This window comes from Budorcas taxicolor, chromosome X, assembly GCF_023091745.1.
Source record: "Budorcas taxicolor isolate Tak-1 chromosome X, Takin1.1, whole genome shotgun sequence".
In the NCBI taxonomy this organism is placed as follows: Eukaryota; Metazoa; Chordata; class Mammalia; order Artiodactyla; family Bovidae; genus Budorcas; species Budorcas taxicolor.
Genome location: NC_068935.1, coordinates 92,132,919 through 92,148,057, shown reverse-complemented (window position 1 = coordinate 92,148,057; position 15,139 = coordinate 92,132,919). Strand labels below are relative to the sequence as shown.

The following is a 15,139-nucleotide window of genomic DNA, read 5'->3' as shown; positions in this document are numbered from 1 at the left end:
GTTGAATTAGCTAGAAACTTGTGAGCAATGTTTATGTTTATATTAATGACAGAACAGGACTGATAGATTGTTTTAGGGGGTAGGAAGAACTTGCTTTTAGATTTCCACTTAAAAATACCTATTATCAGTTTCCTTTTAAAATTTTTATGGTTCTAATTTAATCTTGTTTGTGGGTTTTTTATTTGAAAAAAATTTTTTTAAGAAAATTAAAATCCCCCATAATCTCCTGACTTGTTTTTTTCTCAATGTATGTAATGTAAGAATTTAACTTCCCTTTTCTGTTCCTTCAGCTCATAGGGATAACCACTATCTGGTGCTTATCCACTATATGGTACTTATCCTTCTTGACTTAAGCTTATACAGATCTAGATAAAAACCTATAACTTTTTATTCAATAAAATTGGATTGTGCTATAAACATATTGGTCTACAACTTAATTTTTAATTTTATAGTATATCATAGACATTTACAAATATTTATCACTGTATCTCTATTATTATTAATATATAAGTAATATATGCATATATATAAAGTAAAATCCACCCCACTTCCAAACCTATAGACACAGCTGTTAATAAATCTTCCCAGACATGGTTTTAACTAACATACAAATATTTATATAGCACTTTTTTATATGTATTATATCTATTTACAAAGATACAGATATATACTGTATATTTATATACATATACTTCCTTATATACATGTACTGTTCTGCATTTTTTCTGCCACTTACAGACATCTATCCATATCAGAATCCATAGTTTTACCTCACCTAACAGCATAACATCCCATTGAATAAAAGTAACTTACTTATTTTTTTATAAACTAGTAATTTAAAATTATGCAGTTAATGCATAAACACAAAATTTCAGAAGGATAGGAAATTAAATTGTTGTGTTGACACTTCCACTCCCCAAACATTTAAGTTCCTGATTTTAGTTCTTGTGGTCATTGCTATTAATAACTTGTAAATAATATACTTACTGATTTTTGGATTTAGCAATTTCCTACAATAAAATCTGACTATTTCTCTGAATGGTGGAGAAATTATATTTTCTCTTTCCTCTATTTTTCTTCCCTATACACCTCTCATTTTTTTATTACTTAAATTATATTTTAGCATTAGCAAAGTTTATAACATCTACATTTTTTAATAGTTGGTTATGCCTTGTCTGTAGGTTGATTGGAAGAATTGAAAATCGGTAAATAACATATTATATGTGTTATCTGATGATCATGTAATGTGATTAGAACCATAAAAAATGAAATGTAATTCTCTATTATTTAAGCTTTTTTGCTCAAAAGAAAATCTTCCAAGTGTCAAAGTCAAATGGATTCTTTTATTTGTTTCAAATGTCCACGTGCTACATTTAGATCAAACTTATTATCTGCCACTGTTTCTGGTGTCCTAGAATTCCGTTTTGTTTTCCTCCTCAAATGCTTCTATAAATAATATTTTTAAATATGTTGCATGGATTAGCAATTTGATTTTTTAAATGTCCAAAATGTCTTTATTTTGTTTTTTTAATATAAATGTATTTATTTTAATTGGAGGTTAATTACTTTACAATATTGTATTGTTTTTGCCATACATCAACATGAATCTGCCACAGGTATACACATGTTCCTCATCCTGATAGTAGCATCATTTTGAGTTAATTTTTGTATATGGTGTGAGATAAAGATCCAGCTTCATTTTTCTGCATGTGATCATCAAGTTGTTCCAGCAGTTTGTTATTTTATTCTCTTTATTGTTATTATAAATGAAATTGCTTTTTAAAATTTCTTTTTCTGATTTTTCATTGGTAGCATATAGAAATACAATTGATTTCTGATTGTTGATGTTATATCCTTCTACTTTGCTTTGTTTATTAGCTGTAATAGCTTTTGGTGGATATTCTATATAATATATAAGATCGTATCATCTGTGAATAGACAGTTTTATTTCTTCATTTACTTTTTTTCTTATCTATTTAACTTTTCATTTCATGTTTTCCATCTTGTTGTCCTTTTGCTTTTTGTACTGGGAGAATTTCTCTATTTATAAGCTGTTTATAATCTCCTATTCAGCTATTTTTTATGTGAAGGATTATATTTTTAATTTCTTTTTCTTATGGATGTAGTATATTCACACATGTCTTTTTAGATATTAAAGCCTTATTCTATGTTATTAATGCTACTTCCTTGGCTATTCTATTTGTTGAGTTTAGTGTTTTCTTAAAGTACTGATTTCCCAAAAGTGTTGGTGATTCTTCATTGTGTACTCAGTTTTTCTTTTTCCCCCATGAGATTCCCTTTTGGTCTGTTTGTAAATGTTATATATAATTACTATATTCTTACTCTAGTAATTATGAGGAAGGCGTGGGACATGCTTCCTGGCACTGGTTATTGCGACTTGTCTCTGATGCTGCCTAGAGGGAGGTCTAATAGCTAGTCTTCAAAAGTAGCAGGGCTTCCCCTTACTCCTAGATCTTATCTCCTCCCTATATTGCTGATATTTTTCTTGGCCACAAACATTTTCCTCTTGCCACTCTTATTTGGGAGCAGATGCCTCTGATGTCTTTTCTTTGTTATGGAGGTGGGGTAGGAAGGTGCAGAACTGCCTGGCTGTTCCTTCTTTGGTACCCTAACCAGTTCACTCTTCCATTCAGTGGATATCTACTGAGCAGTGAATAAGTCAAGATCTCTATTTTTTGTGGAACTCACACTCTAGTGGGGGAAAATAAATCCTAAACAAATTAAAAGGGCTACGATAGGATGACTAAGGAATTACCTTAGATAGGGTAGTCACAGAAGGATTTGTTTGTGATGGTGATATTCACAGGTAGAGACCTGTTTTAGGAACCAAAAGAAGGCCAGTAAGTAGTAGGGTGTTACAAGATGATGTTAAAGTGACAGATAGGAGACAAATTGTGTGTAGCTTTGTAAGCATTCTGTCCAACTACTCATCCTTTTGGTTGTTCAGGGTGCTCTCTCCTGCTGCCCATATCTCCCACCTGAGTTTACTGCATTTTGAAACAGTTCTTGCATATGTCATTATGCAGATTAAAGGAGGCTACTTTTTCCTCCTTTAATCTTATATGCCTGTGTTTACATCTGTTTTTCCTGTTGCACTTATAGCTTTGGGTTGATAAGAGAAGCTAGAACTTGTATTTAATTTATCATCTTGATCCAGTTATTACTTAATAAAAATCTTTTCTGTAATTTCAGTGGGACCAATGTTATTGAGAGTTTTTTTTTTCTTTTTATGAAAGTAGTATTGTTAGTCCAAAATAGGACTTTGGAAAATAAAAACTAGTTGTTCAGAATTTTACTTTTAATGACTGTTGACTCTTAAGTATTAAAAGTGCTTATCCCAAACTGCAGATTACTTAGTGCTGCTTTTAGGCTGTTTTGGAGAAGGAAATGGCAACCCACCCCAGTATTCTTGCCTGGAAAATCCCATGGATGGAGGAGCCTGGCAGGGTACAGTCCATGCGGTCTGAAAGAGTCGGGCACGACTGAGCGACTTCACTTCAGGCGATCTTCCTTCAGACAAATGCTAAATCCTATTCTTTGAGCTTTTCAATACTTTTTAATTTTCTAAATTTGTAGGGGCTATTCTCAGGTTTCCCAAAGTATTTGTGGCTGTGTATATTAATTTTTTGTATGAGTTATTATAAGGAATTTATTTTTAAAGTACTCAGAAACAGCAGTTAACTCTTATTTTTGGGGGGAAAAATGGGAATACAAGAAGAGGGAAGTGTGATTTTATAGTCAGCTGTGGCCTGATGTTAACAATTTTTAGAGTTTGAATTTCAAATAATTTTGAGATCCATTTTAAATTAAATTTCTGTGTGATTACATAATGTAATAAATTTGATTTGGTAATATATTTCTGTAAATCTAAATGCCTAGATATCTTGATTTTCTGTTTATCATGTGTGTCAGGCATCTTTAACTGTCTTAAGTAATATAAGCATAGATGAAAATTTCCATTTTAAGATCATAAGATTTAACCTTTTTTTTTTTTTTTAGCAAATTGGTGTAATGAAGTTTCTTTACTTCAGATTTTAATTTTCAGTTTTCAAAGTTGCTATGATAAAAAATATTCTAGGGTAGAAATTTAATGTTCCGTGATTTTATTTATCTGAAGTCTAAATAATATTTTTAAAGAAAAAGAAGGCTTAATTCCTGTAAGTTCAATACTTCAGGTTTAGTCTGACATAGTACTATTAATAGAAATATACATAGCATTTTGTTTTTGATTGCTGATTGGTCCATACAAGAAACTCCAATGGTATAAATAACTGCTCTGCCTCACATAAATTATTACCATTTTGGCTTTCCTCTTTTTGTCTCCATTAGGAGATGTCCCCAGATGCTTCACTTCCGGGAGATCCAGAGGCCTATCCTGCTGCTGTGTCAAGTGGTGGAGCCATTCATCTGCAGACAGGAGGTGGATATTTTGGCCTAAGCTTTACTTGTCCTAGTCTCAAAAATCCTATTAGCAAGAAATCCTGGACTCGCAAATTAAAAAGCTGGGCATACAGGCTACGGCAGTCAACCAGCTTTTTCAAGAGATCAAAAGTCCGTCAAGGTAGTGTGCTTACAGTCAGGGACATAGACTAGGTAACATCATTTTTCATTTACTTCTGTTTCTTTCTGTTGTTATTCATACACAAATCTTGCCACCTTTTCCATATAGCCCATGTATGTAACACATCCCATTAATGTCATTTCCATTTTATTTTTCCTTTTGTAACTAATTCGGTTTTAAAGTATTCATTTCATATGGACACTAAGTCTCAGGATAAATCTTGAAATGTCTGATTTAGAGATAGGGGCTTCTACAGTGTTGCTTATTACATTAACACTTTTTTAATTGTCTAGCAGGAGTTAAGCTTTTTCTACTTTTCTTAGTTTCTGGTAATGTAAACAAATGTAATATTAACAAACAATTTTCTCCTTTCTGCTTACAATTTGGCAAAACTTGCAGTGGAAACAGAAGATACGAGATCAGCCGTTGTTCCTGACCCCATTCATCTGACAGGAGAGTCCACAACTGATACTAGGTCTTTGAGTAAATGTAAAGCAATGAGTGGATCATTTCAGCGGGGTCGGTTTCAGGTTTGTGTCTTTGGTAGAATCATTTTCTATAGGGGCATTATGAAAGGTGACAGCATTGAAGATCTAGGTCTGTAGATGGTAATTATTTTAAATGTAGATTATTATCATATTTAATTTTTCCCCCTTATATGCATCTTCTCACCTTCTGTAGCCATCCACTAAAGGTGAGTCTAAAGAAATGAGGATTTTAGTAACTGGAACAGAACATAGATCTGTGTCATTGTTTTTTGGTGGGTGGTTGGGTCATCTTTTTTATAAATCTAATTTCATGTCCTTTAGAATCTTGGCAATTAAAATATTTTAAATTTTTTATTGAAGTATATATGGTTTATAAAATGGTGTTAGTTGTATGTGCACCTATGGAATGTTTTAATTGCAGAATTGTATTTGAGCAATATGTAGCCAACTGAATTTACAAAGGGCCCAACCAAAAACCTTTGAATATGGCAAGAATAAATGGGATTTTTTTAAACTTTTTTTTTTCCTTTGGCTGCTCCATGTGACATGCAGAACTTCCCTGACTAGGGGTCAAATCTATGGCCCCTGCAGTGAAAGTATTTTAAAGTTTTGGTATTATCAATGTGTGTACATCACAGAAGACCATCCAATTGTCTGTACCATATAATATATTGAATTTCTTTGTGGGTTTACTCTTTGGTTAGGCAGAGCCAGCCACCTCTGCCTTTTTGTATTTCAGGTGATTACAGTTCCCCAGCAGGAGTCAGCGGAAGTGACATCTTTTGGAATAGAACACATATCAACATTCAGTAAAATGACAAGTCAGTCTAGTGAAGAAACTTTAGCCTTTACTGACACAGCAAAGTCTCAATTTGTAGAAATGGAACCTGTCACACACAATCCACAAACTTCACTTTCTTCTCAGAAGTTACAAGCTCTTCACGAAACCTTCAAAGAAGATCCAAGAATTTCCAAACAAACTGACAACTTTTCATCTTTTAGTATAGCTTGTGAAACTGATATATCTTCGATGACTACAGAAAAGGAATTGGAGGAAAATTCAGCCACAGGAAGTAGCATGCAGTCTGGATCTGAACTACTTAAAGAGAGAGAGATACTTACTGCTAGGAAACAGCCTAGCTCTAATAGTGAATTTTCAGCCGCTCTTCCTGACAGAGCGAAATCAGTGGCAAAGACTGTTACAGAGAGAGAAAAGCACTTACCACTCTGTGAAGAAAAAGCCTGTGTTCAAACACAGAGCTCACACTTTTATTCACCGTCTTCCCCAATGAGCAGTGATGATGAGTCAGAAATAGAGGATGAGGACTTAAAGGTGGAGCTTCAAAGATTACGAGAAAAGTAAGAACTGTTTCTCTTTTGTCACAAATCTGATTGCTTTGGGTTTTCTAGAACTAAGTATTTGACTGGTAGCTAATTGAGATTGGTGACATTTTGTGCTGTGTGATTAGTCACTCAGTTGTGTCCTCCTCTTTGAGACCCCATGGACTGTAGCCCGCCAGGCTCCTCTGTCTATGGGGATTGTCCAGGCAAGAATACTGGAGTGGGTCGCAATGCCCTCCTCCAGGGGATCTTCCCAACCTAGGGATTGAACCCAGGTCTCCTGCATTGCAGGCAGATTCTTTGCCATCTGAGCCACCAGGGAAGCCTGGAGTGGGTAGTCTATCCCTTCTCCAGGGGATCTTCCCGACCCAGGAATTGAACCAGGGTCTCTTGCATTGCAGGTGGATTCTTTACCAGCTGAGCTACCAGAGAAGCCCTGGTGACATTTTAATGATTCAAAAACATTTATGATTGAAAACTACAAAGATAGCATCAGATCCCAGAGGCTAAGGGCTCAGTCCCACAAGACTGCCCCCTTCAGATGCCCATCACAAGTCCAAGTAGTGTTACCTGTGCTTCTGACCAACCTGTTACCACAGGTTTCCACAGACCTCTCCTCAGGTTTGATTAACCTGCTAGAATGGCTTATAGAACTCAGGAAAACAGTTTTCTTACTAGATTATTGGTTTATTATAAAAGGATGCAACTCAAGAACAGCCAGATGGCAAGGTATAGAAGGGGCAAGGAACTTCATGGCCTCTCAGGAGTGCCACTATCCCAGCACCTCCATGCCTTCATCAACCTAGAAGCTCTCAGAATCCCTGTAATTCACAGATTTTTATGGAAACTTCATTATGTAGGCATGATTGAGTAAATCATTGGCCATTGGTAATTAATTCAACCTCCAGCCTCTTTTCCCTCCTTAGAGGTACCCATCCTTAGGGGCTATCCAAAAGTCACTTTGTGATTTAAAGGGGCCTGTTTTGAATAATGAGACACTCCTTTATCACTCTGGAAATATTTCAGGAACTGGAGCTATTTGAGGACAAAAGACCAAACATTGTAACAAAAGATTCTCTGATCACTCTTATTATTTAGAAAATTACAAGGGTTTTAGGAACAGTGTGCCAGGAATAGGGACCAAGATCAAATAACATCTTTTTTTAATTATAAATCATAATATCACAACAGTAAAAATGCACACAAAACAGTCTATTTCTCATGCTGTAACCTCATTTCTCATAGGCAACCACTGGTATATAACTTGTCTGTCATTTTTTATGCATTTACAAATATAGTTTTTAAGTTTATAAAAGTAGGATCATAATATACATGTTATTCTGCATTTTTTGGCTTAACATTGTCTCCTCTTCATGTTTGCACAAATAATCTTTATTCCATGCATTGGGATAGCATATAGCCATTTAAAGTTTATTTGTGTGTATGTGTACAGAGTTGCATCTAACTCTTTGCAACCCCATGAACTGTAGCCTGCCGGGCTCCTCTGTCCATGAAGTTTTCCAGGCAAGAATACTGGAGTGGGTTGCTATCTCCTTCTCAAGGGCATCTTTCCTACCCAGGGATTAACCCCTCGTATCCTGCATTGGCAGGTGTATTCTTTACCACTGCACCACCTGGAAAGCCCCAAAGTTTATTTAATCCCTCCTTAATGAGAATTTCAGTTTTATCCCATATTTTGCTTATATAAAAAATGTTGAAGTGAACATCCTTTTATGTTTGTGTACTTATATTAGAAGGATAGATACCTAAAAGTGGAATTGCTGGATTAGAGGTTTGTACAAGTGCCTGTTTTCCCACTCCTTCACAACATTAGACTGGGTGTTATTGATTCTTTTAATTTTATTCCACTCAGATGAATAAAAATTATTTTTAAAATTTGTGTTCTAATTAATACTAAGGTTGTGCATCATCTCATATTTATTAGCTACTTGTATTTCCTTTCCTTCAGAGTTACTTTTTCTTATTATTTCCCCCCCTTTTCTATAAAGTCATTGATTTTTGGCAGATATTTATATGTTCTGAATATTAACCTTTTACTATGTTGAAAAGTTTTTTCCTGTTTATACTTGCAACATATAATCATGCTAATATTATCAGTACTATGGAACTTTAATTTTTTAAATTATCTTTTACTATATTGAGGTTTTATAAATTCGTTCTTGTCAATTTATTGAGCTTTTTCTTTATGTCTGATTAGTTTAATGTTGCACTTAAGGAAGGCACTGATCATCTTAGTTTTGTGAAAATATTCTGTATTTCCACATTCTTAATCTAAATTGCTCGTTAAACTTTACTTGTACTGGTAGAGTTACTTGGCTCATCTATATGGCTCCTGTGCCATTAAAGTGCTTTCTGCATGATTTTCCTTCAGACATATTCAGGAAGTGGTAAATCTTCAAACCCAGCAGAATAAGGAGCTACAGGATCTCTATGAACGCCTTCGAGCGATTAAAGATAGCAAAGTCCAATCATCAGAAGCTCCTGTATCACCTGCATCACCGCGTAGACCAAGATCTTTAAAAAGCAAACTTCGAAGCCGTCCCCAGTCCTTGACACGTGTGGACAGTGGCACAGTTGCTACAGGTAAATAAGTCTTATAAGTGATTTTAAAAGCCGGGTCAAAGATCAGCAGAATTAGAAAAGGAACACTAATAAACTTATTTTTTATTAACCTAAGATTATTTAAAGAAGTACACATTTTTCTGACATTCTTTTCTTTTTGGTGCTGAATGTTCGTCAATGAAATAATGATAAGAATAGGTGATAGATTTTGGAGAGCAGATGAGTGTTGTTTTCATTTGGAAAACAAATACCTGGAAGCCCAATTTCAATCCCCAAAACAGTTTTTGAAATGTTGGTAGTCAGTGTGAACCACTGGTCTAGCATTTGGAGTTTGTTGAGGAGTTTGTTGCTAACAAAGATAATCTTAAAAGTAAAGTCATGTTCTATCTGATGTAAGAGATCTTTATTTATTATGAGAATATTAGAAAAAATGTATGTCTTTGAATTTGTAAAAAGAGATGATCAATCTCTACTTAACTAATAAACAAGTTAATCACATCAGACTTCCTTGGTTCCATCTGCATAGTCAAGAAGAGGGTTGAGGGTGAACTATAAGGGTATGTATGAGATCTCAACAGAATTTATGGTAGACAGAATAATGATTCCCTCCTAAAGATGTCCATGTACAAATTCTTGCAGCCTATGATTATGTTCAGTTGTATGGCAAAGGGTAATTGAGGTTGTAGATGGAATTAAAGATGATAATCAACATTTTAAAATAGATATCCTGGATTATCTGAGTGGGCCCAGTGTAATCGCAATGTTCCTCTGAAGTACAAGAGGCAGAAGAAAAGGTCAGAGAAAAGATGTGAAAAAGGAAGCAGTGTCAGAGAGAATGCAGCATTACTGGCTTTGAAGGTGGCAGAAAAGGGTCACAAACCAAGGAATACAGGTAGCCCTTAGAAGCTAGAAAAGGCTGGGGAACTTTGAAAAAACAAGGTTAATTATTCACAGGTTATGTGGGGTGCACATTACGTGGGGCCACATAATGAGAGGTTTGGTTGGGATATAGGAAACAGGAGCACACACTAGAGAGCAAGAGCAAACATTAGCAGACCTGGGGTTCTTCGTTTATTTGGGTTAAGGGTGGGGTACCTAGGGTTTTGCAAGTTCACTCCTTATAAGTTCAGTTCAGTTCAGTCAATCAGTTGTGTCTGACTCTTTGCAACCACATGAATCGAAGCACGCCAGGCCTCCCTGTCCATCACCAACTCCTGGAGTTCACTCAGACTCATGTCCATCCAGTCAGTGATGCCATCCAGCCACCTCATCCTCTGTCGTCCCCTTCTCCTCCTGCCCCCAGTCTTTCCCAGCATCAGAGTCTTTTCCAATGAGTCAGCTCTTCACATGAGGTGACCAAAGTACTGGAGTTTCAGCTTTAGCATCATTCCTTCCAAAGAACACCCAGGGCTGATCTCCTTCAGAATGGACTGGTTGGATCTCCTTGCAGTCCAAGGGACTCTCAAGAGTCTTCTCCAACACCACAGTTGAAAAGCATCAATTCTTCGGTGCTCAGCCTTCTTCACTGTCCAACTCTCACATCCATACATGACCACAGGAAAAACCATAGCCTTAACTAGACAGACGTTAGTCGGTAAAGTAATGTCTCTGCTTTTGAATATGCTATCTAGGTTGGTCATAACTTTTCTTCAAAGGAGTAAGTATTTTAATTTCATGGCTGCAATCACCATCTGCAGTGATTTTGGAGCCCAAAAAATAAAGTCTGACACTGTTTCCACTGTTTCCCCATCTATTTCCCATGAAGTGATGGGACCAGATGCCATGATCTTCATTGTCTGAATGTTGAGCTTTAGGCCAACTTTTCACTCTCCACTTTCACTTTCATCAAGAGGCTTTTGAGTTCCTCTTCACTTTCTGCCATAAGGGTGGTGTCATCTGCATATCTGAGGTTATTGATATTTCTCCGGCAGTCTTGATTCCAGCTTGTGTTTCTTCCAGTCCAGCGTTTCTCATGATGTACTCTGCATATAAGTTAAATAAGCAGGGTGACAATATACAGCCTTGACATACTCCTTTTCCGATTTGAAACCAGTCTGTTTTTCCATGTCCAGTTCTAACTATTGCTTCCTGGCCTGTATACAGATTTATCAACAGGCAGGTCAGATGGTCTGGTATTCCCATCTCTTTCAGAATTTTTCACAGTTTATTGTGATCCACACAGTCAAAGGCTTTGGCATAGTCAATAAAGCAGAAATAGATGTTTTTCTGGAACTTTCTTGCTTTTTCCATGATCCAGCAGATGTTGGCAATTTGATCTCTAATTTAAAAAGAGAGCAGGAATTAAAGCACATGGAGGGAAAAGCAGGATCACTCAAATGATCAGTTATCTAGGTCAGCCAGGACTTTCTAAAAGGGCAGCTTCATGGGTGGGGTGGCCTGGATCTTTATCTAGTTGTATAGGTGGCAGTGTGTTTATTTGAGATAGATTTTTTTGAAATGTATTGTTTTGTTGTTAGGTCTTGTCCCACTCTTTTGAGAACCCATGGGCTGTAGTAGCCTGCCAGGCTCCTTTGTCCATGGGATTTCCCAGGCAAGAATACTGCAGTGGGTTGCCATATCCTTCTCCAGGGAATCTTCCCAATCCAGGAATCTTTTATGTCTTCTGCACTGGCAGGCAGATTCTTTACCACTGAGCCACTTTGAAATACATACCTCAGCAATCAAAAGCGTAATGCCAACCTAACTCTACACCTAAAGCAACTAGAAAAGGAAGAAATGAAGAACTCCAGGGTTAGCAGAAGGAAAGAAATCTTAAAAATTAGGACAGAAATAAATGCAAAAGAAACAAGAGATCATAGCAAAAATCAACAAAGCCAAAAGCTGGTTTTTTGAGAAGATAAATAAAATTGAGAAACCATTAGCCATACACATCAAGAAACAAAGGGAGAAAAATCAAATTAATAAAATTAGAAATGAAAATGGAGAGATCACAACAGACAACACAGAAATACAAAGGATCATAAGAAACTATTATAAATGGACAACTTGGAAGAAATGGACAAATTCTTAAAAAGTACAACTTTCCAAAACTGAACCAGGAAGAAATAGAAAATCTTAACAGACCCATCACAAGCACGGAAATTGAAACTGTAATCAGAAATCTTCAAGCAAACAAAAGCCCAGGACCAGACAGCTTCACAGCTGAATTCTACCAAAAATTTAGAGAAGAGCTAACACCTATCCTACACAAACTCTTCCAGAAAATTGCAGAGGAAAGTAAACTTCCAAACTCATTCTATGAGGCTACCATCAACCTAATACCAAAACCTGACAAAGATGCCACAAAACAGGAAAAATACAGGCCAATATCACTGATGAACATAGATGCAAAAATCCTTAACATAATTCTAGCAAACAGAATCCAACAACATATTAAAAAGGTCATACATCATGACCAAGTGGGCTTTATCCCAGGGATGCAAGATTCTTTAATACCCGAAAATCACAGTAATACACCACATTAACTAATTGAAAAATAAAAACCATATGATTATCTCAATAGATGCAGAGAAAGCCTTTGACAAAATTCAACATCCATTTATGACAAAAATCTTCCAGAAAGCAGGAACAGAAGGAACATACCTCAACATAATAAAAGCTATATCTGACAAACCCACAGCAAACATTATCCTCAATGGTGAAAAATTGAAACCATTTCCTCTAAAGTAAGGAACAAGACAAGGGTGCCCACTCTCACCACTACTATTCAACATAGTTTTGGAAGTTTTGGCCACAGCAATCAGAGCAGAAAAAGAAATAAAAGGAATTCAAATTGGAAAAGAAGAAGTAAAACTCAGTGTTTGCAGATGACATGATCCACTACATAGAAAGCCCTAAAGATTCCACCAGAAAATTACTAGAGCTAATCAATGAATATAGTAAAGTTGCAGGATATAAAATCAACACACAGAAATCCCTTGGATTCCTATACACTAACAATGAGAAAACAAAGAGAAATTAAGGAAACAATTCCATTCACCATTGCAACGAAAAGAATAAAATACTTAGGAATATATCTACCTAAAGAAACTAAAGACTTATATATAGAAAACTATAAAACACTGATGAAAGAAATCAAAGAGGACACAAATAGATGGAGAAATATACCACGTTCATGGATCAGAAGAATCAATATAGTGAAAATGAGTATACTTCGCAAAGCAATCTATAGATTCAATGCAATCCCTATCAAGCTACCAGCAGTATTTTTCAGAGAACTAGAACAAATAATTTCACAGTTTGTATGGAAATACAAAAACTTCGAATAGCCAAAGCAATCTTGAGAAAGAAGAATGGAACTGGAGAAATCAACCTGCCTGACTTCAGGCTCTACTACAAAGCCACAGTCATCAAGACAGTATGGTACTGGCACAAAGACAGAAATATAGATCAATGGAACAAAATAGAAAGCTCAGAGATGAATCCACGCATCTATGGACACCTTATCTTTGACAAAGGAGGCAAGAATATATAATGGAGAAAAGACAATCTCTTTAACAAGTGATGCTGGGAAAACTGGTCAACCACTTGTAAAAGAAAAAACTAGAACACTTTCTAACACCATACACAGAAGTAAATTCACAATGGATTAAAGAGCTAAACGTAAGACCAGAGACTATAAAACTCCTAGAGGAAAACATAGGGAAAAAACACTCTCCAACATAAATCACAGCAGGATCGTCTATGACCCACCTCCCAGAGTAATGGAAATAAAAGCAAAAGTAAACAAATGGGACCTGATTGAACTTAAAAGCTTTTACACAACGAAGGAAACTATAAGCAAGGTGAAAAGACAGCCTTCAGAATGGGAGAAAATAATACCAAGTGAAGGAACTGACATTGAATTAACCTCAAAAATATTGAAGCAGCTCATGCAGCTCAATTCCAGAAAAATAAATGAACCAATCAAAAAATGGGCCAAAGACTAAACAGACATTTCACCAAAGAAGACATACAGATGGCTAACAAACACATGAAAAGATGCTCAACATCACTCATTATCAGAGAAATGCAAATCAAAACACAGTGAGGTACAACCTCACGCTGGTCAGAATGCCTGCTATCAAAACGTCTACAAGCAATAAATGCTGGAGAGGGTGTGGAAAAAAGTAACTCTCTTACACTGTTGGTGGGAATGCAAACTAGTACAGCCACTATGGAGAACAGTATGGAGATTCCTTAAAAAGCTGGAAATAGAACTGCCATATGACCCAGCAATCCCACTACTAGGTATACACACCAAGGAAACCAGAACTGAAAGAGACCCATGTACCCCAGTGTTCATCGCATCACTGTTTATAATAGCCAGGACATGGAAGCGACCTAGATGTCCATCAGCAGACAAATGGATAAGAAAGCTGTGGTACATATACACATGGAGTATTACTCAGCCATTAAAAAGAATACATTTGAATCAGTTCTAATGAGGTGGATGAAACTGGAGCTGATTATACAGAGTGAAGTAAGCCAGAAAGTGAAACACCGTTACAGTATACTAATGCATATATATGGAATTTAGAAAGATGGTAATGATAACCTTGTATGCATGACAGCAAAAGAGACACAGATGTATAGAACAGTTTTTTGGACTCTGTGGGAGAGGGCAAGGGTGGGATGATTTGGGAGAATGGCATTGAAACATGTATATTATCATATGTGAAACCTATCGCCAGTCCAGGTTCGATGCATGATACAGGGTGCTTGGGTGGGGCTGGTGCACTGGGATGACCCAGAGGGATGGGATGGGGAGGGAGGTGGGAGGGGGGTTCAGGATGGGGAACACATGTACACCCATGAAAAAAAAAAAAGCTTAATGCCAGGCACTTACTTATATTACAATCAAACAAACTAATTGTCAGGCACTTGCACTACACCACATCTTTCTAATCAACCATGGGATCTCATGGTAAGAAAACCTGCCTTTGGAGATGGCCTTTTTTGACTCAGAACATTGTGTTTGCTATTCTTTAAGTTATTTTGTGTTTTAATAGCTTGTTCCTTTTTTTTTTCTGTGTAATATTCCATGGCATGACATGGCATGATGTACCACAGCTTGTTTATCTATTTTCCTGTTGAAAGACATTAGGATTGTTTCAATGTTCAGTTTTACAAATAAAGCTGCTGT

The 15,139-nt window shown here is 36.2% G+C and overlaps 1 protein-coding gene across 1 annotated transcript in view; it reads left to right on the top strand.

Annotated features, from left to right (window-relative positions):
- WNK3 (WNK lysine deficient protein kinase 3) overlaps nucleotides 1–15,139 on the top strand; it is a 171,267-nt gene that overhangs the window by 131,913 nt on the left and 24,215 nt on the right. Inside the window, exons 17-20 of the mRNA XM_052663618.1 lie at nucleotides 4,351–4,441; nucleotides 4,982–5,112; nucleotides 5,810–6,429; nucleotides 8,804–9,015. Coding sequence (XP_052519578.1) covers nucleotides 4,351–4,441; nucleotides 4,982–5,112; nucleotides 5,810–6,429; nucleotides 8,804–9,015 — 1,054 coding nt within the window. The remainder of the gene's footprint in view (nucleotides 1–4,350; nucleotides 4,442–4,981; nucleotides 5,113–5,809; nucleotides 6,430–8,803; nucleotides 9,016–15,139) is intronic.